At 52.8% G+C, this 22,867-nt stretch overlaps 8 protein-coding genes across 8 annotated transcripts; 4 read left to right on the forward strand and 4 right to left on the reverse strand.

Annotated features, from left to right (window-relative positions):
• Positions 1–14: 14 nt before the first annotated feature.
• BO80DRAFT_426289 (FAD-binding oxidoreductase) lies at positions 15–1,769 on the reverse strand. Its single transcript, XM_025719726.1, has 3 exons — positions 1,624–1,769; positions 630–1,576; positions 15–577 (listed from the first exon to the last, which is right to left on the reverse strand). Exons 1-3 carry the CDS (start codon positions 1,693–1,695, stop codon positions 94–96), a joined length of 1,503 nt encoding a protein of 500 aa, XP_025573917.1. The 5' UTR covers positions 1,696–1,769; the 3' UTR covers positions 15–93.
• A 142-nt stretch (positions 1,770–1,911) lies between these two features.
• On the forward strand, positions 1,912–3,014 carry BO80DRAFT_384752 (SDR family oxidoreductase). Its single transcript, XM_025716964.1, has 3 exons — positions 1,912–2,420; positions 2,471–2,823; positions 2,872–3,014. The coding sequence occupies exons 1-3, from the start codon at positions 1,982–1,984 to the stop codon at positions 2,929–2,931; spliced, it is 852 nt and encodes a 283-aa protein (XP_025573918.1). The 5' UTR covers positions 1,912–1,981; the 3' UTR covers positions 2,932–3,014.
• Positions 3,015–4,474: 1,460 nt separating this feature from the next.
• BO80DRAFT_426291 (DUF3759 domain-containing protein) lies at positions 4,475–5,283 on the reverse strand. Its single transcript, XM_025719727.1, has 3 exons — positions 4,929–5,283; positions 4,730–4,864; positions 4,475–4,675 (listed from the first exon to the last, which is right to left on the reverse strand). The coding sequence occupies exons 1-3, from the start codon at positions 4,942–4,944 to the stop codon at positions 4,506–4,508; spliced, it is 321 nt and encodes a 106-aa protein (XP_025573919.1). The 5' UTR covers positions 4,945–5,283; the 3' UTR covers positions 4,475–4,505.
• A 2,675-nt stretch (positions 5,284–7,958) lies between these two features.
• BO80DRAFT_465924 (uncharacterized protein) lies at positions 7,959–13,040 on the forward strand. Its single transcript, XM_025722755.1, has 3 exons — positions 7,959–8,797; positions 8,850–10,832; positions 10,884–13,040. The coding sequence occupies exons 1-3, from the start codon at positions 8,300–8,302 to the stop codon at positions 12,810–12,812; spliced, it is 4,410 nt and encodes a 1,469-aa protein (XP_025573920.1). The 5' UTR covers positions 7,959–8,299; the 3' UTR covers positions 12,813–13,040.
• Positions 13,041–13,440: 400 nt separating this feature from the next.
• On the reverse strand, positions 13,441–14,335 carry BO80DRAFT_358839 (uncharacterized protein; the record flags this gene model as incomplete). Its single annotated transcript, XM_025715894.1, has 3 exons — positions 13,441–13,663; positions 13,757–14,138; positions 14,209–14,335. The coding sequence occupies 3 exons, from the start codon at positions 14,333–14,335 to the stop codon at positions 13,441–13,443; spliced, it is 732 nt and encodes a 243-aa protein (XP_025573921.1).
• A 1,494-nt stretch (positions 14,336–15,829) lies between these two features.
• BO80DRAFT_119524 (OPT family oligopeptide transporter) lies at positions 15,830–18,773 on the reverse strand. Its single transcript, XM_025713475.1, has 6 exons — positions 18,320–18,773; positions 16,863–18,275; positions 16,631–16,796; positions 16,507–16,579; positions 16,058–16,455; positions 15,830–16,005 (listed from the first exon to the last, which is right to left on the reverse strand). Exons 1-6 carry the CDS (start codon positions 18,570–18,572, stop codon positions 15,933–15,935), a joined length of 2,376 nt encoding a protein of 791 aa, XP_025573922.1. The 5' UTR covers positions 18,573–18,773; the 3' UTR covers positions 15,830–15,932.
• A 371-nt stretch (positions 18,774–19,144) lies between these two features.
• BO80DRAFT_426295 (uncharacterized protein) lies at positions 19,145–20,084 on the forward strand. Its single transcript, XM_025719728.1, has one exon. The coding sequence runs from the start codon at positions 19,426–19,428 to the stop codon at positions 19,651–19,653; it is 228 nt and encodes a 75-aa protein (XP_025573923.1). The 5' UTR covers positions 19,145–19,425; the 3' UTR covers positions 19,654–20,084.
• Positions 20,085–20,476: 392 nt separating this feature from the next.
• On the forward strand, positions 20,477–22,287 carry BO80DRAFT_358859 (glycoside hydrolase family 72 protein; the record flags this gene model as incomplete). The annotated part of the gene is made up of 5 exons (XM_025715895.1): positions 20,477–20,557; positions 20,600–20,637; positions 20,686–20,711; positions 20,757–21,524; positions 21,578–22,287. 5 exons carry the CDS (start codon positions 20,477–20,479, stop codon positions 22,285–22,287), a joined length of 1,623 nt encoding a protein of 540 aa, XP_025573924.1.
• Positions 22,288–22,867: the final 580 nt, after the last annotated feature.

Consider the following 22,867-nt stretch of genomic DNA (forward strand, 5'->3'; position numbering starts at 1 on the left):
CTACGGTATCGGCATTCAAGAAAGCCCCTAATCTTTCTATTCATTAATCCCTGTCTGACAACTAAGCACTACCTGCGACACTCATCGGCACGATCAACTGCTCCTCGGAATCTTGAATCCCCCCGGTACATCCGCTGTGAACACTCCCTTCGGATCTACGTCCCTTGCCACCCGTCTCAGTCGGTCAACACTGGCCTCCCCATAACTACCAATCGGATCCTGCCATGGCGCCGCGTAGTTAAGATACACAAATGGGTGATAGGCATCCAGCCGGTGAGCATCACTCTCAATAGCGGTGAACAGCTCGCGAGCGACCTTTTCCACTTGAGCATCATCGGCGGCATCATCCCAGGTCGCGCTGAGAAGGGCCACCATGAGGGTTCCAGACGCATCCGACAGTCCCAGCGAGTTTTCTCTTGCTGCCCTTGCGTAGATTGATGGGGGCACCGGCTCAAGAGAGACAGACCAGATGATGCCCGGCACTCCGTGAAGCTCGGCGAGACTGGTATTCCAGTGACGGTAGGTTGCATTCAGCATGGGCAAAGATGGCACATACGTCGTGACGACCATCAATTGTCTGGATCCAGCGATTAGGTCAGGGTTAGCTGTGGAAAATGGAGGGGACTTACCGCTTCCCATTGGGTGAAAATGCCCCTTGCTCGGCGGCGATAGATGACATCGGAGCAATGCGCAGCGTGCTATACAACGAAGGAATCTCAGTGAAAAGCTGAAAGGCGGGAGGGTTCTCCTCTGCCTTGGTATACTCAATACTGTTGACGACGGCCGCGCCTTGCGCACCCGAGAAGCCGAAGCTCACGATCAACGAGGCATAGTCATCGTAGCTTTCCGGGGCGCTGAACTCGGCAGTGGCTTTGAGCTGCTGCTCGACAGTATCGAGCGAGTAAAAGACACTGCCACCCCAGATAGGGCCCTGCTCAAAGGCCGTCAGATCCAGTCGGGTGACGACCCCTAGGTTATTGGAGCCTCCGCGCAGGGCCACCAGCAGGTCTTGATTCTCGTGCGCATTGGCATTCACAATCGAGCCATTCGCTAGGACCACCTCGAAGTTCTGAACGGTATCGCAGGTCCATCCGTATCGGGGAGAGAAGTAGGAGATGCCTCCGCCCGTGGTCAACCCCCCGACGCCAACTTGCGCCGCGCGACCGCCAGCGACCGACCGGTTCAATGGATCCAGGATGGCATACACCTCGCCCCAAGTGGCCCCAGCGCCAACCATGACGGTGTCCCGGTCGCTGCTGACCTCGATCGAATTGAGGCCCCGGAGGTCAAGAGTGACACCTCCCTGGATGTTGGCTGCCCCGGCGATGGTGGCATGGCCGCCGGAGCGAATGGCAAAGTCACAGGACGACTTTTCCTCGTCAGGGAGCGACACGGCGATGGAGGTGAGCGTTTTCAATGCAGAAGAGACATCCTCCACGGTGGAGGGAGCAACCACGCAGAGCGGTTGGATCTGGGCCTCTTGCTGGGAAAAGTACGAGGACACCGATGAGTCGTAAATCTGGGAGCCTGGAAAGGTCACCTTGGTAGCCCCGAGTACCGACCACAGCGCCAGACACTAGACCGTCAGCCTTGGATTACAGCCACGTTACCAGAGGAACTTACACAAGCACCGCTGAAGTCGCTGGGACCGGTGCTGTTGAGCTGCATTGTCGCACCCGGGATGGATGGATCCATGTTGAACACAAATGAGGCAGAGAATTGATCGATGCGTATTGGAGCAGATGGTAGGGATGGAAGAGAGAGATGGGCGGCAGCTTCGTAGCCGGCTTCCGGTCTGACGCCCGTCGGTTCATTATTGGACAAGGTACGGCACAAGGTCCGGACAGGGATGTACTATACTAGTAAATCCTGCCACAGCCTTGTCCCGGAACTGTCAGCCGTCAGCTGTCAGCTCGCGCGTATTTAGAGCCACCACTCAATTCTTTTTTTTGCTCCGAAGTACCTCGGAAGTACCACTTCAATGGCTCCTCTGCAGACAATCTTGATCACGGGCTGCTCCGCCAATGGCATCGGATCAGCCCTGGCGGAAGCCCTCGCCAATCAGGGCCACCATATCTTTGTCACGGCGCGCTCGACCTCCAAGATTCCCTCCTCCCTGACCACTCTATCAAATGTCACAACTCTCCCACTAGATGTTACCGACGCTGAGTCCATAGCTGCCGCCGTCCGAGCCATCGAGCAGCACGGAGCCGGCCTAGACATGCTCATCAACAACGCAGGCACAGGCTACACCATGCCCCTGCTAGACGTCGACCTCGGCCAGGCCCGACAAGTATACGAGACCAACATCTGGGGCCCACTTGGACTCACTCAAGCCCTAGCGCCCTTACTGATTGCCCGCGGCGGACGGGTCGTCAATATAAGCAGTGTGGGCGCGGCCGTCCCCACGCCATGGATCGGTACCTGTTTCCGATCTGCTAGAGCGTGGCGTGCCATTGACCATACATAGGCATCTACTCCTCGTCGAAATCCGCCTTGACGAATCTCTCCGAGACCTTGCGTCTCGAATTAGCACCACTAGGAGTGTCAGTTGCCACTCTCATGATCGGCACCGTGATGACGCCTTTTCACGCAAATGAGCCTACGTTCACTCTCCCTCCAGTCTCGCGGTATACGGCCATCACGGAGACGATTTCCCGCTGGGCGTCGGGCGAAGCGAGTCCGAAGGGGTGTCCGGCCGAGGACATCGTGAAGTTGATCCTGCCCGATGTGCTGGGTCAGAGTGGTCATGGCATGTTCTGGCGAGGACCGAATAGTGCTGCAATTAAATTCATCTCGCAGTGGATGCCGCAGTGGCTGGCTGTGAGTTGCTGTCTGCTTCAAGAAGACTATTGTTGCTAATGTGTATAGGACCGGATGATGAGTATGGGGCAGGGGCTGGACGAGCTGGCGGCGAGTAAGTTACACTAGATTGGTTAGGGTGAAACTTTGCTGCATAGCAGTTTAGATATATCGTGTATCATGTATAGAGTGTATACTTAACATCGAACCGCAACTATTACATCTTGTATCTTCCACACTCCCATTTAGGACATGAAGCAGAAGCAAGAGGTTCGGTCGCTTTAATAGAAGCCCTGGCTCATGTTACTATCCATATGTACCTGACCCCTTGTGCTACTATCTTCCTTGGACCTCCCCTTTACGTATTGAGTATTTGGCATGTCTCCAGAATTTCTCCAATGTGCCGGGTTGAGATGCTGGCAAGGTGACTCCCTTAAGTACACATCCCTCATCAAAGCACCACTCTCCATAAAAGTCCACTCAAAGTTAATCCAACCAAAGCCATACTTTTTGGCGCTTCCCGTGCGAAGTTTATCGGTCGCACCACCATCACATTAACCTTCAATCCAGTCGCTTAGTAGTTAAGATAACTGCCACCATTAAATCGCATCTCAAATATGATCAACCTGACCTTCAAAATACGAGCGATCACCGAATCTATCAGATCGCAAGCCACGGATCCTAAGACTCTCAATCCGTGGACCAGGTGGTAGATCGGGATCCGACGCGGCGCATCTTTGGGACGGATCGGCGGGATGGAGTTAATTGCCATCCCTTAAAGAATTCGCTACGTGGCGTTCATTTAGCATGTGACTGCCACTGTTATCATCTGGGGGTCCTGGATACGGGATTTAGGTGAATACTGTATTGTGGCTGCGTGGTATACCTAGTGACCAGTTGATGCCTCCCCTCAAAACCTGCCGGACATGCTAGATACATCCTCTGTACTACGTACTCCGGTATGCGATCGGACATCACAAAATATAAACATCTACAATAACAGATTATACAGTGAATTAAATCTACCCCACTCAAAGCCTCTCTAAAAGCTATCCTATTGATCGCATCGTATCCCTCCCAAAATTGAAGTTCTCTTTGCCGCCCCCTATTCATCCCCCCTTCCCTAGTGGTACTACTACCCCTCCATTTATCCTTGTCCACGTATCCCAGTTAAAGTTTACAGGGCTGGCGGTCCAAGCGACCAACCATGCAAGAGCAAAGAAGCCGGAAATCTACCTCCGGAGGGGGGAACAATGAGACCCCTGTACGAATTATTCAGGGTGTTTTTATGGACGGTCGCAAACAAAGAGATTCATAGCTAAGGTAAATAGTAGTATATTTTGTGTTTGTACGGGGTAGAATGGAACGGTTTGGTGTTTTCTGTGTTCTGAAGAGGGAGGTATTACTTGGGGGAGTTAAGAGGGATTGATTGAGAGTTGGGGATTGGGATTGGGTTGGCGGGGTCGATGACGAGTGCATGCAGCTTCGGTCAGCAGCCATCGCATCACCATTGTCTTCCCGCGGGGTAAATCGGAGCAGCAGTAGATCTTCATCACCCTTGGTTTTATCATGAAGACTGCACTACGATCGGGATGTGGCATGTAGAAACGGCAAATATTGTGTGTTCAAGGTATATTCTAGATCATGTCATACACACTACCATACATCATAACTCGATAGGTGGCCCCAGCTTAGTACTTAATTTAGTACTCGAACTGGCTCTCCTCGGTCTGGTCGATGTGCTTGCGGGCCTCCCACTTCATCTTCTCACGCTCAGCGAAGGGGATGCCCTTCTCCTCGAACTCCTTGTCGATGAAGGCACCGGCAAGACCAGCAAGGATCTCCTTGGCCTGGGCGTGGTTGTCGGGCTTGCCTGAGAGGGAATTAGTATGTTTGATCGAGGTAGGCGAGGTGAAGAGCTATGTACCGTTTCTGGCCTGGTGCTCCTCCCAGGACTTCATGGCCTCGTAGGCAGCGGCACCGCCGATAACCTCGTGGCTGAGCTTGGCCTTGTGCTCCGCGGGAGCGTCCTCGTACTCATCCCGGTGGGACTTGAAGTTCTCTGCACAACACCCGTTAGCTAGAGCACATTGCCAATAGCCCCAATTATTTCAAGGGAGACTCACCGAGCCAAGCAGGCATGTTTGCTGAAGTGTAGTGAAGAGAGGGATGTGAAATAAAGAAGTTGTTTGTTGATGAGGAAGAAGGAGAGGATAGTAGGGGGGGCAGAGGGGTAGATATAGGTTAATCTGCCTCACTTATGGTCCTCTCTCCGGCCCCTGATGGAGGGGTAAATGATATCATGGAAGGCTGAGCTCCTCCGTTGCCGTGGGGGCTTGTCAGGGACTCCCAAAAAGGTAATGGAGGGGCATACTGAGGTGGGTGGATGGGAATCCTTGGCGGGGGTTGATTGGGCTTGGATGTGGAAGCTAAGTCGAGACAAGCTCCAGTGGGAGGCCTTCTGGGCCCTGAGTGGCTACCAGGGCCTTGGCCCCCCGCTAACATGGGCTTCGTGGGCCATTCAAATGGCTGCAGATCGAGGATCCCACCCGACTATCCCTCGCCTACTGAAGTCTCGTCCGCATCCTCCGTATAGCGAAACGATCGGAATGGCCACTGGCCCACCTCATCAGCCACCTGGTCCATCGCCTTCCTTCGTTTTCGGACAGAGGGAGGCGTGGTCCCTCGGCAGCGAGCACCAGTACCATTTTTAGCCGTCTCACCCTCCACTCCAGCTGAAGGGGGCTAGCTGGTTTCACCCAATCCTCTTGTTCGCTGACCTCCCTGGCTGGCAGGCTACTCGACGGCCTGGTGTAAAGGGGGAAGGACAGTTCTCTACGGAGTATCCTCCGTATCGACTGGGCAACAGCCAACATGTGCCACAGAAACCCAGAACTTGGAAGATAGTAGTGACACAGCCACACCCCATCGGATCAATCGAAAGCATGGCGGCGGACGGAATGCAGGTGCCGGAGGGAGAGCTCCGTAATCAGATCCGCCAAGACCAGTCAGGGGTACCCTCGGGACTCACCGCAAAGGTGCATCGTTATTTCCCTCATCATCTCATGGTGGGTTTCCGCCTCCGGTCGCGCCAAATGATGCCATTACGTCTCGGCTTGCTGCAGCGGTTGGGGACGCGCGTTGGAGGTGGTGCAATCCTCCCTGTCCATAGTCTCGAATAGATGAGGCATAGTACTCCCTCCACAGCCGCTTATCGTACCCCTGGATCAGTCTGATGGAATCCCGGCGAAGGAAGAGGTGCGAAACCTGAGAGATCTGCGGCAGTTAGCTGGGCGAATTGAATCTCCGACCGATGGCCGTTTCGGCCCATTTGTCCATGCTGACCAATTATTGGCTCTTTGGTTCCGATGGCCGCCATTCATTCATCCCCACATTCCCCCCACCAGACGGAAAATAAAGCGAGCGGTGTACCAATCAGGCGACTGTGGCTGGTGAGGCCCAACGCCCTGTGGTGCACTGCCACTCGGGCAAGCAAGCGTCGACGTCGTCATGTCACAAAGCACAGCCTGGGCTTATGAAGGCGTCAAGTCTGGGACGTAGGATGTACAGTCGTGCAGCGGGTACTATGTAAGTACTCGACTCGTCATGGCAAGGTGTGCTGGGTGGAACGCCATCAGTACGATTGGATCATATTCCGGGGACTCAAATCCGACCACTGTGGCAATTCCAGCCGGGGCAGCCTCATTCTTCCGATCCCCACTGATATCGAAGGATCATCGCCCGCATGTCCTCTTCCATCAATATCATCGACCCGTTTCGTAGGGAGATAGCTCAATTGTGATGCCAGACTGGTCAGACAAGCGGTCTGGCCGAAACCCCATTGCCGGATGGAGGTCTTGGCGACTCAGAAAGGGTTCCGGATAAGCCTTGAAGCACCTTAAACTCGCCCCTGCTTCCCTTCAGCATCAAGTCTAGGTACCAGAGGGTCATAGCCATATAGTCATCTTGCGCCGTTTCTATTCCTGGAAGTCCCCAACCCTCGATAAGTCAGATGGTCGAGATTCGGTTTGCCCAATTTCTCTAAGGCCTTAAGATAAATGGGTAGGTGTCATTAAGCTCAGCTGCGGCATGGAGTGGAGTGGGATGCACACTGCAGACTCCAGGTGGCCAGACTCATCCACCGCGATCGTTGGGGTGGGGTCAATCATCGGTGCTATCTGCGACTCTCGGTCGAAGCACTTTCACCTGTGCTTTCAGCTGTGACACTTGCATCAGATTCAAGACTCTAGCAGTTGCACAGCTGATAGTTTTGGGTGACTATGACGTCTAGGGGGCCCCTCCTCACTAGGAAAACACCAGACCGTACGGAGTACTTCGTAGTGGTGGGACGTCGTCACCAACTACCTACTCCGTAGTATGAATGTAGTTCGAGATATACATGCTTGCCAACTGGCAGCACTCTTGATGGGAGGGAACATATAGCGACTGGCTGGGGGTGAAGTCTTCCACTCTGCTTCACTTCTACCCGGCTGGTTACCTGACAGCCCTTTTTTTTTTTTTTTTTTTTTTTTTTTTTGTGCTGTACATGGCCACCTTCATCACTGATACAGTACACTGAGGTAGACTCCCAGCATACTATGTCATCTAGCTTGTCCCATTATCATGGGAGTTGGAACACTCCGTAGGGGTGCACGCCAGCCACGCCGGCCAGCTTACCACTCCGCCTGCCTGTCCGGGAATCAGCTCGGCAGAACATGCACCGCCCCTCTGACCGGCTGTTTGCCTGAGGCTCTCAGGAAATTGCTGCCTTGAAGGAGCTCGGTCCGGATCAAAGTTGCTCCTGTCCTCGGGTCATCCCGGATCCGTCTGCAATAATGCCGACCCCCTGGGTTCTTACTTCCACGACCTTCGGGCTCGATTGCGGCACACTAAACCCCCCAAGATCGAATGTAGCCCATCTGTCTTACCATACGACAAAGGGGCTGTCTGGCTGTTGGCCGCCTATTTGCTGATCGGCCCCGTCCGAACCATCATGACTCTTCCAGTCAAGAGGACACCACCTAACAATCAGGATGATGGTTGGTTGTCAGTCACCATGGCCAGCAGCCCATTAAGAGAGGCTCGCCGACCATCGAATATTAATCTCAAACCAATCCCCCAACGATTTCAGACACAATCTCAACTCTATCGTGCGATGCACGGGTTTGGCGGCTATTAGAGTTTGGTCATCGAGCACCTCAGTTGTGCGGCAACGCGATAGGCTACAAACCGGATGCATCTTAAGACACGACCAATAGCTTTAAGCCCTCGTAAGGCTCCAATGGTCGCAATTTGGACTATCTTCTCGGTATGGAGTACAAAAGTACAGGGATGATGGCCAGCTACCCCGCTATCCAGCCGCGCGCCAGCCCAGCGCCTACTGAGGCTGCGCCATTTATAACACTGCCTCATTCTCACCTTCGAGTTCACATAAAAACTTCATCGATGCCGTTGCAACTGGAGACTATGCACGGAATACATACAATAAGCCACCAACATGAAACGTTACTCTAAGAAAATATGGCGCAAAGTAAAGGGTGGAGAGGATACTCCTCCTTCACTCAAGAGCCTCCCTACAGTATCAGAATCCTCCCACGCTCTTCATAAAGCGGAAACGGTGCCTGAAATAAAGAAAGAAAAGGTGGATGCGGTTCGAAGAGACCTGTGGCAAATCGCATATCAGGAACTAGCTTCAACAGACCGAGACATCCTAGCACGTACCCAGAAAGTTGCACAGGCAAAGGGACACCATGGGAAGATACTGCATATAGTGGATGACGTTATCGAAGCAACAAAAAAGCAGTATGAGGATTATCAAAAAGGGGGGTTAAAAATAAAACAGGGCGCAGACAAGGACGATATCAACCTTCGAGATGTTGCACACAAAATTCTGAATGCCACACTATCTTTTAGAGCCATTGTGGACGTGTTTGTATCAGGCGACCAAAGTCTCGTTGCATCAAGTGCTTGGGGGATCATCCTACTTGGAATGACAGTATGTTCCTAAGATACAAGATTGCGATAACAAGCTAATCAATCATCTCCAGATAGCACACAACTACCATAACATACGAAAAGCGCAATTTGAATCATCTGCATTCCTGACAGATGTCCTAACTCGTTGTGCCTTTGTGGAAAAGGAGCATTACCATGAAAATCAATATGAAACGCAGGATCAAGTCGAGACTGCCATCGTTCAAGTCTACAAAGGTATACTGCGTTATACAGCACAAGTGTACAGGATGCAAGAATCCAATATCGGTGAGAGAATATTGGAAAGTATATTTCCGGTAACCAATCATCCACTCAAGCAGATTGAGTCAGCAATCAAAAGCGATGAGGAAATGCTACGGCAATGGGTCAGGCATGATGAGCATCTCCAGCAGCAAGGGAAGGCAGAAGAGCTGCTTGGGAGGATAGATGATCTCATCAATCTAGTCAAGGACCTCCACCGAAGATTCGACCTTTACAACCTACCAGATGCTGAAGGAGCTTCTTTTGACTCGTATCAAAATCAACACGAGGAGGAGTGCCTTGCCGGTACTCGAGAAGAGCTTCTTCGGCGAGTCAGCGACTGGGGAGGCTCCTCAGACGGCCCGTGTATCTTTTGGTTGAACGGAATGGCGGGAACAGGAAAGTCGACAATGTCACGCTCATTATCCAGAATGTTCCAGGAAAAGGGACAACTTGGAGCGAGCTACTTCTTCAAAAGAGGCGAGGGTGATCGTGGGCATGCACGGAGATTTGTTTCAACCATTGCAAGACAGCTCATTGCTGCAATCCCAGATCTTGCCCTTAGCGTCTCGAAGGCTATTGAAGATGACCCTGATATCTCAAAGCGTGGATTCAGGATCCAGTTTGAAAAGCTTCTTCTTCAGCCACTTGGTGATTTAAATGAAAGTCAGCAGGTCAGGAGATTGGTAATCGTTATCGACGCCCTGGATGAATGTGAAGGAGAACAAGATGTACGCCTTTTGCTGCAACTCTTGCCACAATTGCAAGAATCCCCACAAGCTCAAAGGTCAAATTCTGTTCAGCTACGTGTTTTCGTAACCAGCCGCCCGGAACTACCAATACAGCTTGGCTTCCAAGATGACCTTGTCCGGGATAACCATCAAGATCTTGTTCTCCACAAGATCCCAAAACCGGTGATTGAGCATGACATATCACTGTTCCTGAAGCATAAGCTAAAGATGATCGAGAAAACCAGGTCACTACCTCCAGACTGGCCTGGCGACATACAGTTCAAAAGTTTGGTCCAAATGTCAGTTCCCTTATTCATCTTTGCAGCCACCGTGTGCCGCGTGTTCGAGGATTATGATTTGGATCCGGTACAGAGTCTCTCTGAGATCCTCGAATATCAGAACGAAGAGTCAAAACTGGACGGAACATATCTTCCTGTGCTGCAAAAAATCCCAACTCATGGTGGGAAACGGAAGGAAATGATCATTGGAGAATTTCATCAGGTAGTTGGTACGATCATCATACTTGAATCCCCCCTATCAATCACTTCTCTGTCGGAGATTCTTGGCCTCTCAGCGAGGGTCATCAATACCCGATTGAGTCGGCTGCATGCAGTGCTGAACATACCGGGTGACGACGCCATGCCCGTGGGGCTTTTCCACTTATCGTTCCGAGACTTCCTTCTTGACCCGGAGACCCGTGAGAAGACAGACTTCTGGGTAGATGGTGGAAGGGCGCACCAAAACCTGACTACCAAGTCCCTCGAGCTAATGCATCGCAAACTAAAAACGAACATCTGCTGTTTACCATATGAAGGGTTCAAGCGGACCGGGATCAACACAGAAACAATCGGTCAGCCGGTCAGTCATTATATACCACCGGAACTAGAATATTCCTGTCGATACTGGACGCGGCATCTAGCACTCTGTGAATCTCCGATAGCCCTACTAGATAATGTTCACTCGTTTTTACAGGAGCATTTCCTTCACTGGGCTGAAGCACTGTGCATCCTAGGTTATGCATCTGAGATTGTGGAAGACATCGAGATGTTGCGGTCGCTCATCAAGGTGAGTTGGTTTTACCAGCGTGCTTCCTTCGGCAATGACTAACAAATGCAGGACCAGGAAGGATCCGAACTGTCGAGATTTCTCTATGATGCCAAACGTTTTGTGCTAAAATGTCGAGGTATAGCCGATATTGCGCCACTTCAACTCTATTGTTCCGGGATAATCTTTGCTCCATCGAGATCAGTTATCAGACAGAAATTTGAGATGCCGTCGTGGATACACAGGTTGACGGAAACCGAAGAATTTTGGAGCGCAGAGTTGGAAACCATTGAGGGTCACCGCGGCGCGCCTGTTCGATCGGTGGCCTTCTCACCGGATGGGCGATTGCTGGCATCCGGGGCTAATGATAAAACCATCAAGCTATGGGACGTGTCAACGAGCACCTTGCAGCAGACGCTTGAGGGCCATACTGGCCCTGTCGAGTCAATAGTATTCTCACCAGATGGGCGACAGCTAGCTTCCGGCTCTGCTGACTGTACCGTGAAGCTCTGGGATCCGACAAACGGTTCACATCGGACACTGACAGGACATGAAGGCTGTGTTACGTCAGTGGCCTTCTCTCCAGATGGCCAGTTGCTGGCATCGGGCTCCGCTGACGATACTATCAAACTGTGGAATATGACGACCGACTCGCATAAAACTCTGAAAGGCCATTGGATGCCTGTTCGATCGGTTGCTTTCTCAGCAGATGGTCGACTGGTAGCATCTGGCTCTGATGACAAAACCGTTAGACTCTGGGACACAGTCACTGGCACCCTGCAGCATACCTCTGAGGCCCTTCAATCAGTTGTTGAGTCAGTAGCCTTTTCACAGGATGGGCGACTGGCATCTGGTGCTGGCCCTGTCCAAATCTGGGACCCAGTGAATCGCACCGTACAACAAACCCTCGGGAGTCCTCAAGATAAAGCATGGGCAGTGGCATTCTCAGCGGATGGGAGGTGGCTGGCATCAAGCTACTTTTTTGACAGGGTAATCAGGTTGTGGGACCTGACCACAGGTACACTGAAGCGCACCCTTAAAGGGCATGCTTGGAGTGCCCAATGCTTGGCTTTCTCACCGGACGGGCGACGGCTGGCGTCCTGCTCGGCGGGCAACATCATCAAGCTCTGGGACTTGGACACCACTTTCTCGGATCTATTATCCAATGACCTCCAGGTGACCCCTCAAATCCATAACCCCGTTGTATCCCTAGCATTTTTACCGGATGGGCGATGGCTGGCCTCGGGCTTTTACGACGGCATCATCAGTATCCAGCAACTAGGCCCAACTAGTGCTCCGCAGCTGACCCTCGAGGCTCACAAATCTTTCGTTAGCTCGCTCGCTTTCACACAAGATGGCCGGTGGCTCGTTTCTGGCTCTTACGACGAAACCATCAAGGTTTGGGCATTCGACACCATTCTCAACAATCCGGCGTCTAGCCCTCTGCGCCAAACCTTGGAGGGGCACAAAAGCCCGGTTACAATAGTGGCCCTCTCTCCAGACGGACGAAGGCTAGCATCTAGCGCGGAAGATAACACCATCAAAATCTGGGACCTAGTCACTGGCACGCTGCAGTATACACTTGAAGGTCACGAATACATTGTCAGGCTTCTGGCCTTCTCGCCTGACGGGCGATGGCTCGCATCCGCCAACAATGTAATCAAGCTTTGGGATGCGACAACCGGTGCCTTGCTACATGACATCGATGCACGAGGATTTGTGTCTGACCTTTCGTTCAGTAACTCTGGACCCTATCTTGAGACAGACCTGGGGTTATATGATTTGCCACCAGCATACCAGAGCACATGCTCCAATGTCAAGCCTGAAATGGAGGTCCGTATCCAGAAAGGCCAGTGGGTTACCTTGCAAGGCAAGAGAATATTATGGCTACCCCCTGCGTATCGTGGGAAGGTGGCTATTAAATATGGGGTCCTAGCTCTAGGACATGGACCTGTGGGGGCTCAATCGAGCTGTGTTACTGTTCTTGAATTTGGCCAGTGAGTGTTGGGATTGTGTTCGTTGGCAGAGCGGGTTGGGAATGTCTGTATGTACTCTCGATCAACTGATCGATTGATTGAAGCCTCCCCACAGGGAGTAGTAGTACTTTACTACTCGTTGCGATCCTTGCGCTGTCCCGGGAGTATATCATGCGTTATTCTACATCCTCGTACTTATTCGACATTTAGTTTTCTATATCTTGTTCTCTAGACTCTATATACTTCAGTCCCGATCTTCTTTTACAGTTGCATAGGCTAGTAGACCTGGTCAACTCTTTTTCCCCCCCTCTCTCTCTGGGTAGTCCAGGATATTGTTATTTGCAGTATTGAAATACAAGTGGATGTCAAAACAACAAGAGAGATACTGCTGATACAGCCTGTCCATTATGCATACAGTTGATTCAAACGAGGCGCCATACTCACCTCTACATCATTGCGTAAAGATCAGAATTATGCCCGATCGGGGATATGACTTCCAAGTCCCTAATCCAACAACGCCCCCACTACTACACCCATCCATCCACCCTACACTAGACGGAACTAACCTCCAATCCATCAACCCCCGAAAGCACAAAATTACTAAATATTCATTATCCTAACACATATTCACATACATACATCCTTAGCATCCACTACTCCTTGGCCCCCGCAAACGGACACCCCGAAGCAGAAGCCGCCTCACCCTCCCCCACCTTAATCTGCTCATGACCCTTGGCAATCTGCTGGAACATGTCCAGCGGGTCGAACCACACGTCGATGCGCTGCAGCTTCAGTCCGTCATTGACCTTGGCGATCACGATTCCTTGGATATCGATCGTGCCGCCGTGAGCGGCGATTTTGACTTTTTCGCCCTTGCTAAACCATCACATCAGTACTGTTTCCCTTGGGGTTGTTGGAGGTAAAAGAGAATGAAGGGATGGGGGGGGGGAGGTAGGTGGGGGGACATACTCATTAAACCCCACATAATCCCTCGCCATCACACCCCAATGCCTCCACTTAAACACCACGACCGGCGGCCCACTATAGACTTCCGTGACCTCCCAAGCGAAAGTGGGCATCATGCGCTTGAACGACTTGTGGCTCTGCTCGAAGTCATTGTGTGCGGGATCGTAGTAGGCGCTTGGCGTGAGGAGGGCATTATAGGTGCCGACTTTTAGCATGTGTTCGCCGCTCAAGGGGGGTCCACCATTGAGGGTGAAGTGGTAGGTGTCGTGGTCGATGGTGCGCCAGTCCGAGAGGGAGGTCTTGAAGGAGGCTTCGATTTCCCAGTTCTTGACGAGGTTTTCGACGAGGAAGGGAAGGGTGCCGGGTTCGTGGGTTTGGGTTTTGGCTGTGGGGAGGAGAATCAGTATGGATTTCGTTCGTGGGGGGTTTGCTTGGTAAGGGAGGGGGGCATTTACTCTCTTCGTAGTAGGCGCGGGTTTTGCTGTAATCCGGGGGTCCGCCGTGACGCCAGGCGGCGTCTTTGTCGTTCAGGACCGCATTGGGGTCCAGAACAAAGTCAGGAAGTCCTGCGGTGTCGCCCATTGCGAGGATTGGGATGTGGTTAGGGAGGGAGGGGAGAGGTTTGTTGGAGTGAAGGAGGATGGGAAGACCAGGCATATAAATAAAAGTCTGGCCAGACGCTGTCGTCCCCGCTTGCAGGAGACGTGGCCTATAGCAATGGCCTCGGTACCTTGTGTTGCTGGATGGTAGTATTGTGACACTGGAATTGCACTAAACAGTGCTAGCAGTGGGGATGTCAGCCGGCATAAAGTCTTTTTTAGTGTTCGAGATAGCGCATGGTCTATCTAGATGGCGTGCGCAACGGTTGGGATGCAGCCATTTGCCTCTGGTTTTGGTTAATTGCACTGTGCATGATGAATTGGCAATAGAGGTATGAGATGGACAGTGGCGAGAGCTGACAATGGCCAGTGGCGAAGGGTCTGTTACACACACTCCGTATTGTGAGGGGATGGAATTGAGTCAGCAGGTTCTTATGTCTGCCCCGCAGTGGGAGAGTTTGCTCAATTACATGCCTAGACATGGCCGGCGCAATTGCTGCTTCTGATTTGGCATGCAATCTGCTTAATACTCTGTCCAAATGAAAGATAACTGTGGGTGACCAGGTCAGGCCATGTCGCGTGTCGACGAGAGGTAAATGCCCGGGCCATTCGATCAGGGGTGAGATCTTAGACCAAGCCAACCTCCAATAGAGAGAGACCACTTACACATCGCGCCACGGCTAACAATTAGTTGGTAGATAGTGTGGTGGTTGGGGAGAACCTGGTCGGTGCAGCCGGAGACTGGCGGAAAAGCCAGCCTGATCCCCGTGCGCTGCCATTGGCTCCTGCCGTGGAATCTTTCCCCGGTGGAGTTCCGGTCGGCCCCCTCGTGGCCAACCAGGAGCTGTGATTGGTCAGAGGGACAATGTCCATGGCCCACGCAATATCGAAAATAGATTGAATAGATTGCTCCTGGACTGGTCGAGCCGAGACACCGATAACTGGTTCAGCTTGGCTGATATTGGTTCTCCGATTGGCGATACGCCATGGGGGCCAAGATACGGAGTACCGTTCGTGGAAACAGACGTGGCAAAGAAGGTAGATTCATCCTGTACCCCAAGGTAATGCTGCATCTGAGACGGTATACCACATCTGATCGCTTACCCCACGTGTGGAGGCCGATCGGCCTTCAAGGGCAACACTGAGATCGGCAGATCTGCAGGAGCGCTATCGGATATAAATCTGCCGCATGAACTGCAAAGTCGCAATGTCAGATCTAGTAAGTGCTATACCTGCTCCCTCTGTTCCTTACCAGCGCAAGATACAGAATACGAAAGCTGATACTTCTCAGGTCTCCAGGTTCATTGTCATGAGAACTTTCCAGTGAGAAGTCCTGCAGACACAGTTTCATAACAATACGTATGTTACAGACCATGCAATATATCTTTTATTCATGATATTATCCAATATACACATCTATCCTCACACAAAAGTGAGACAGGATCCGAGTCAAGTGATTAATCACACTGCAAGGAAATGAAGACGGAGAACAAAAGTTCCTCACTCTCTCAACACCGATGATACACCTATGTATCACCCATACATGTGATCACAGTGTCGGGTTATTCACGTCCTCAGAGCTATAGAGTGGCCGGGTTCACCTTGCAGTAATCCAAGTTGTGAATGTCGGTGTTGGGGTTCCCAGCCCACGTCCTAAACCCACGTCAGTAGAGCAAACAAACAAGCAGGGAATATGGCAACCCACGGAAAAGGATGTTCAGTCCCACTCCCCCCAAACACCGCAAACGTGAGAATAAAAACACAAATCTGCGTCCCCCCATCCAACGCCGCCGAAACAATATAATTATACTTATTAAACAACTGCGGATGGTACCGGCGGAGCCAGAACTGCGCCGCGAATCCGAGGAGGAAATACGACAGAATCGAGGCATTGATACCGACGAACAACCAACCCATGTACCAGAGGATAATGGAGGTATTGAGGTAGGAGAAGATCGGGTGCGGGTAGAAGCGATTCGCGAGCCAGAAGGGGACAGGGACGATGAAGCCGACGAGGTAGGAGATGGTGACCCATTCGTAGCGACCGCCGATGGAGAACATGTCGTTGGCGATACTCCAGGCGATGGCGAGACTGTTGAATTGGTGGAAGGGGTTAGGTGGGTTATTTGGGGGGAAGGGGGATGGGGGACATATCTGGACGTTGGCACCGCTCCAGATGTTGGTGCCGTCGATGGAGATGAGGACTTCGGATTGGTTGCGGACGATGCTGTTGGGTGTGTTGGTTAGTGAGGGGGAAGTAGTGGTGTGGGGTGCGTACATTAGCATCATCACGTAGTTGAATAGAGCGCCGATGATACAGCCCATGACTTGGACGAAAAAGGTGCATCGGGGGGAGAGGTGCACCTGCTGGGCTAGACGCAGATCCTTGGCTAGGACTTGGCCTTGTTGGAGGGAGTTGTAGGTGAAGCAGGTGAAGTAGAGGTCTGCATGGTTAGCACAGATAGAACAGAGTGAAGAGGATGAGGGAAGGAAAAAGAGGCGGAACATACTGGCTAATGGCTTGCCTGGGAACATGTAGCCCGCCAACATCTGACAAATGGGCTGCACGTTGAACTGGAACCCTGTCAGCCCGTACTGGGCGCCAAAGAAGAGCATGAAGACTAGGGTCAGGATGTTTCCGACGATGAACCCCCACCAGGGAAGCGTAGACTTCATGGCATACAGACAGCCCAGGCCAACGGCAAAACTGGCAATCAGCACGGCACCCCACCACCACAACGGGGTATCCTGGTAGAGGTTGCGAAGCATGAGACGGTAGTGAGGGTCCAGCGTGTCGTCGTTGACACGACGCGCCAAGCGTTCCTCAGGAGTCTCCTGATTGGCCCAGAATTTATAGGTCTCTGGCTTCAGCCATTTCTTGAGTTTGCTCGGCGCAGCCCAGGCCCAGCCGATCTTGATGTCGTCGAAATCCCACAGCAACATGTGGGTCAGCGTGGCGGTCACGCCCATGTTGGAGGTGATGAGGTACACCACATAAGTTCCGGTCAGCCAGGGCAGACCCTGTTCCTTGAGGGCCGCGGGATCCACGATGAACTCCGAGTTGAGAATCAGGGTCTGGTTATACTCATGGTAGTAGGTGGAGTTGGAGTCACCATAGTAGAGCAACTGGGACAGGAATGGAAAGTCCTGAGAGCGCCAGATGTTGGCGTAGTAAATGCCCATGAAGAGAATGATGCAGCCCAAGTATCCGATGAAGTTGTTGGTCATGGCATACAGCGGATACCACAGCGGTGAGCCCAGGGAAGCGATGTAGTTCCAATCGAAAGAGAGGGAGAGGAATCCAAGGCCCTCGTTACCAGAGGCACCACCGAACAGGTTGGTGAACACCAGGCTGTGCTGATCGGCCAAGCAGAAAATCGAGAAACCTTCCAGGATGGGGAAGATGTACTCGGGAATGATGGTCCAGAAGAAGAGAATGAAGAAGAAAATGTAGAAAATCTTCATCCGTGCCTTGGCCTCAGTCTTATCCTTGTGTAACGACTCGAGCAGACTGCTGATGGGCAGGGTCATGGGCCAGATCATCTTGGTAGGACGAACAATGACATCGCGCAGCAGACCCGCAATGCCAAAACCGATCAACTGGGAGGACAACACGATGAACACAGCGGCGGCGTGGTTCGGATAGCCCCCGTAGAAGAGTTGTTGGGCTGACAGGGCCTCGGTGGCCAGGGCGGACTGGGTGGCAGCGGAGGACATGAGAGAGATGGCGGCATGCTCTTTGGCATTAAACGGCCCAGGGTTCAGCAGCCGACCAATATAGCCCCGACGGGGAATGAAATAGGCCATGAACTCCCCCAGAACGTAGGCAATGACGGTCAAGAACACCTGCGAGACGTAGATGGTCTGTGGCTTGAAGTAGAAAATCTCCTGAAGCACACCGCCGAAGATGGACAATCCGGCACCTGCTCATGTTAGTCCAGTCGCCTGCCTGGCAGAGAATACCTACCCAGGAACACCATCCGGAAGCTCCATGGGTTCAGACTTGGATCATCCTCGACTTTGATGATATGGGTGACCAGATCCTGAGCCGTGCTCACCACCTGGTCACTGTCAAAGTCATCATCCTCGCCGATGCGCACAGTCTGGCCTTTTTCAAGGATCTGAGGCTCCACAGACGCAGGTTCTTGACTGCCCTTCTTCTCGTCATAGCTGGTGGGCATTTCCAGCTCGGGAGATACACTAGCCGACTTGCTCTCCATGGTGATGAGGTGCGTATGGAGGCTTCAACGGCAGGACACGGGACAGCCGAGTTATATAGGAATACCACCGGCTATCTGGCGAGCAGCAGCACCTGATGATTGCCACATGGTCTTCCTGCGATAAGAACCACACCGCGCGAGTGGCTGTTCTCAGCGCTCAGGGTCGGAGGCAATCAAGCATGCATGCTAAGCATTTTTAGCGCAGCCCTCCGATAAGCCAGGATCTCTCCGAAGATATGGTGTGTAACGGATGATAGTATCTGCTGCAATCCAAACGAGCTCATTGGACTTGATAAGGGAGTGGCAGCCCGGTTGGCGTCGCTTGAAAGCCGGCGGGCGATGAGCCACTGGTAGGGTGCTATCCCCAGACCCTAGCCCCCGGCATACGAGTGGCATTGTCCAATGCGATGCTGTGGTGCGATGGATGCCGATAAGGATCTGATGCCTCTCGGGCTGTTCTGGAATGTCTCATGGCCGACGGGAGCCGATGATGCAGATGGATGCAGAGCATTGTGCCTGGAGGATGAGCTGAATGTCTGGTTGGATCTCACACCACTTGCCACACACACACACACACACACACACACACACACACACACACATCCTCTGTCTGCTAGATACTGGCATACATACCGAGTACTCCGTAGATAGAGTACACTAGATAGAGAGAATATTGGATAAATTGTCTCACGTAATCCCAAGGCATCCGGGCACTGAGGCACCAAGGCCAGTCTGCACTAGGCCCAATGCAGGGGTGCTTTCGGCAGTCCGACGGATCTCCGGGGTTCCGCCCGACCAGTGCCGATCCTTACCCTCTGGCCTCGAAGGAGGTGACGACTGACGACTCCATAAGATGCTTGCTTCTGCCACCCCCAATCTCATCCTGCTTCGGTCCTCATTTCTCGCCCCCGAGGGCGCCCCTCTGAAACCGCGGTCGGACGGTTGGATGAAATTTCCTCGTCGGAGGGCTCCCGAGCGACGACGTGCAGGGATGATCCCTCGTAACGCGTCAACAGCAATTAAATGGGTGATTATTATGATTTCTTGTCTGACACTGGCGCTGCTATTATTATGTTGGTGATGAGTGGTCGACCACACGTGGAATCAATTTCACCACAGCGTGCGTAACCATGGCTCGCGGTGCCGACTTGTCCGAGCGCTAGTCCGAGCACTAATCCGAGCAGTAAGTCCGAACGCACTGAATTCTGTAGGAAAGATTCTTCCGCATCGACCCTCATTCAGGGGCTGGTGGGCGGGTGGGCAAAATGACCCTGGAACCCTTTACCCTTGTCCCTTGTCCCTGTCCTTACCCTGACCCTCTCACTCCCTGAGCTAGTCGTAATTATAGAATTTTCGCCCACCAGGGAACAAAACTTATCCAGGTCCGAGTTGGTTGCACCGATCGTCGGTCAGTCACAGAGCCGGATGGATCCGAGCCCCGCCCGTGGGAACTCCCAAGAGTTGTTAAGCAAAGCCAAGAGATGGGCCAAGAGGTTGCTCATGAAGTCTAATCCGGATGCCATATCGGTTGCAACGGACAGCACATGTATTCTGTAGACTGAGAGGCCAGCTGAGGGGCCAGTGGGTGCGCCGTTCCTGGAGTCCATCCGGCGGCCCTGCCAGCTCCAGCCAGCTGTTGGTGGCCATGACTGGCCACTGGCCAGTCTGAGGCTTCAGGGGCCAATCGCTTAGGCAGCAGGCAATGCGCCCTAATAAGAGTCCAGACTAGCAGGATTCGCCTCGCCGTCTTCCTTAATCTCTGGATCCCTCGTCCTCTTATCCTCTCAGTCTCTCGCTCCGAATTTACTCTTCTTCATCCATCTGTCTTTGCTTAGCCTGCTCGTTGTTTCTTCCACCACACTCGCTTACTGTAATACCACACTCGTTCTACGTCTCCATTCACTATGAAGGTCGCCGCCTCTGTTGCAGCGGCGGCTGCTCTCGTTGACGTGGCTGTCGCCTCCGTCCCATCCATTGTCATCAAGGTAGGCTCCTCATCCGGTACACCGACCGTGCTGACTCTCTAGGGATCCAAATTCTTCTACGAGAACAACGGCACTGAATTGTGAGTCCACCACCTTGGATCCTCTATACAACCTGCTAATCCCCCCAGCTTCATCCGTGGTGTGGCCTACCAACGTAAGCAGCAGCCATCCCTCACCAGTCGTCAATTAACCTAGATAGCCCCCTACGATGGCACCGGAACGACGACCTCCGCGGGCTCGGTCGATTTCGTCGATCCGCTCGCCAACGAGACCATCTGCAAGCGGGATCTGCCCTACCTGCAGGAACTCAACACCAACGTGGTCCGGGTGTACGACATCGACCCGGATGCCGACCACACCACCTGCATGAACCTGCTGGCCGACGCCGGCATCTACGTGCTGGCCGATCTGTCCACCTCAGACTACTCCATCGTCAGCTCCGACCCCCAGTGGAACCTCGAGCTGTACGACTTCTACGCCAGCGTCGTCGACTCCCTCGCCAACTACACCAACACCCTGGGTTTCTTCGCCGGTAACGAAAACTCCAACAGCGCCAACACCACCGGCGCTAGCGCCTTCGTCAAGGCCGCCGTTCGTGACATGAAGGCCTACATCAAGACCAAGGGCTACCGCTCCATCGGTGTCGGTTACTCCGCCGCCGATGTCACCGAGATCCGTGATGATCTGGTCGCCTACTTCAACTGCGGTGACCAGGACGATGCCGTCGACTTCTTCGGTGACAACGTCTACGAATGGTGCGGTGATTCCACCTACACCGAGTCCGGCTACAACGTCATGACCGAGGATCTGAAGAACTACTCCGTCCCGTACTTCTTCTCCGAGTACGGCTGTATCACCGTCCAGCCCCGTTCCTTCAGTAACGTCCCCGTCATGTACGGTTCCGAGATGGACTACTGGCTCAGCGGTGGTATCGTCTACGAGTACTTCCAGGATGCCAACGACTACGGTACCCCCATCCCTCCCTCCCCAAATATTACCTCTCACTAACCCCTCCACCAGGCCTAGTCAGCATCTCCGACGGCGACGTCGTCACCTCGACCGCCTTCTCCTCCTACTCGAAGGAAATCAACTCCGTCAGCCCCACGGGCACCAACAGCGCCAGCTACACGCCCACCAACACGGTGGCCCGGTCATGCCCCACCGTCGGCTCCTCCTGGGACGCGGCCAGCAACCTCCCTCCGGCCCCCAACGCCGAACTCTGCTCCTGCATGTCCGAGACGCTATCCTGCGTCGTGAAAGACTCCGTCTCCTCCAAAGACTACTCGGACCTCTTCAGCACAGTCTGCGGCTACGGCGTGTGCGCGGGCATCGACACCAACACGACCTCCGGCGTGTACGGCGCGTACTCGATGTGTAGCTCGAAGCAGATGCTTAACTGGGCTTTGAATGCTTATTACGAGGAACAGAAGTCGGCGGGTAATGGTGCGTCCGCGTGTGATTTTGCTGGGTCGGCGACTACCACTTCGACTACGTCGCCGACGGGTACTTGCTCGTCATTGTTGAAGGCCGTTGGAACGGCTGGTACGGGTACGGTGTCGCTGTCTGCTGCTGCGGGCACTAGTACGGGGGATTCGAGTGCCAGTGGGTCGAAGAGTAGCTCTGCTGGTGTGCCGGGGTATTCGAGCTATACGACGAAGGTTGGACTCGGACAGGTGGTGGTGTTTGTGGCGGTGGGGTTGTTGTCGGGGACGGGAATGATCTTGCTGTAGATGTGATGTAGTTGGTTAGGTTGTGTGTTTTTGGTTTGTGATTTGATGGATTAATGGTGATGGTGGGGGGTGAGTGAGGGGATGTGTTTGTTGGTGTATTAGTGAATGTGCAGGTAATATATACATTGTTGTATGCTCTAATCCCTTATTCAATAGTAGATGTTAATTTCATGTCAATCCTCCCTAAGAATCGTTAAGCATGATAATGGTATTCCCCAGAAACCACAATGCGAAAACAGGCACCTGCGGGCTGTGGAGATTACTCCAGATAGCAAGCTGCAAATAGCAGTGGCAGTGACAGCAGCAGTACCGCAAACAGGAAATGAAGGAAGCTTACGCATCCCCACTGATAGTGTCTCACTAGTGTCCTAGGAGTCCAGCCATTGCCTTCTTATTTTCGGGGTGCGTACTCCGTATCCGTACCGTAGTAATACTAGTTAAACGGGATATTATTCAATTCCGTGAGAGGGTTAATTACGAGTGTCTATCTTCCAATGATTATTGTAGCAACACACTGAGAAAAAGGAGTGGTACGATTCCATGCTTATTCCTTTCAGGTAGTAGGCTAGTGAAGCCACAG

This window comes from Aspergillus ibericus (assembly GCF_003184845.1).
Source record: "Aspergillus ibericus CBS 121593 unplaced genomic scaffold BO80scaffold_27, whole genome shotgun sequence".
Taxonomy (NCBI): Eukaryota; Fungi; Ascomycota; class Eurotiomycetes; order Eurotiales; family Aspergillaceae; genus Aspergillus; species Aspergillus ibericus.

Excerpts from the sequence above, each read along its gene's own strand:
- BO80DRAFT_384752 (XM_025716964.1), top strand. The coding sequence starts at position 1,982 with ATGGCTCCTCTGCAGACAATCTTGATCACGGGCTGCTCCGCCAATGGC. Across the intron at positions 2,421-2,470 it reads CGTCCCCACGCCATGGATCG|GCATCTACTCCTCGTCGAAA; the intron begins GTACCTGTTTCC and ends GACCATACATAG. Across the intron at positions 2,824-2,871 it reads GGATGCCGCAGTGGCTGGCT|GACCGGATGATGAGTATGGG; the intron begins GTGAGTTGCTGT and ends TAATGTGTATAG.
- BO80DRAFT_426291 (XM_025719727.1), bottom strand. Across the intron at positions 4,676-4,729 it reads GGAGCACCAGGCCAGAAACG|GCAAGCCCGACAACCACGCC; the intron begins GTACATAGCTCT and ends ATTCCCTCTCAG.
- BO80DRAFT_119524 (XM_025713475.1), bottom strand. The coding sequence starts at position 18,572 with ATGGAGAGCAAGTCGGCTAGTGTATCTCCCGAGCTGGAAATGCCCACC. Across the intron at positions 18,276-18,319 it reads CTTCCGGATGGTGTTCCTGG|GTGCCGGATTGTCCATCTTC; the intron begins GTAGGTATTCTC and ends TAACATGAGCAG. Across the intron at positions 16,006-16,057 it reads GGGACTGAACATCCTTTTCC|GACGTGGGCTGGGAACCCCA; the intron begins GTGGGTTGCCAT and ends ACGTGGGTTTAG.
- BO80DRAFT_465924 (XM_025722755.1), top strand. The coding sequence starts at position 8,300 with ATGAAACGTTACTCTAAGAAAATATGGCGCAAAGTAAAGGGTGGAGAG. Across the intron at positions 8,798-8,849 it reads TCATCCTACTTGGAATGACA|ATAGCACACAACTACCATAA; the intron begins GTATGTTCCTAA and ends AATCATCTCCAG. Across the intron at positions 10,833-10,883 it reads TGTTGCGGTCGCTCATCAAG|GACCAGGAAGGATCCGAACT; the intron begins GTGAGTTGGTTT and ends TAACAAATGCAG.
- BO80DRAFT_426295 (XM_025719728.1), top strand. The coding sequence starts at position 19,426 with ATGCTTGCTTCTGCCACCCCCAATCTCATCCTGCTTCGGTCCTCATTT.
- BO80DRAFT_426289 (XM_025719726.1), bottom strand. The coding sequence starts at position 1,695 with ATGGATCCATCCATCCCGGGTGCGACAATGCAGCTCAACAGCACCGGT. Across the intron at positions 1,577-1,623 it reads GCGACTTCAGCGGTGCTTGT|TGTCTGGCGCTGTGGTCGGT; the intron begins GTAAGTTCCTCT and ends CTGACGGTCTAG. Across the intron at positions 578-629 it reads TTTTCACCCAATGGGAAGCG|ACAATTGATGGTCGTCACGA; the intron begins GTAAGTCCCCTC and ends CGCTGGATCCAG.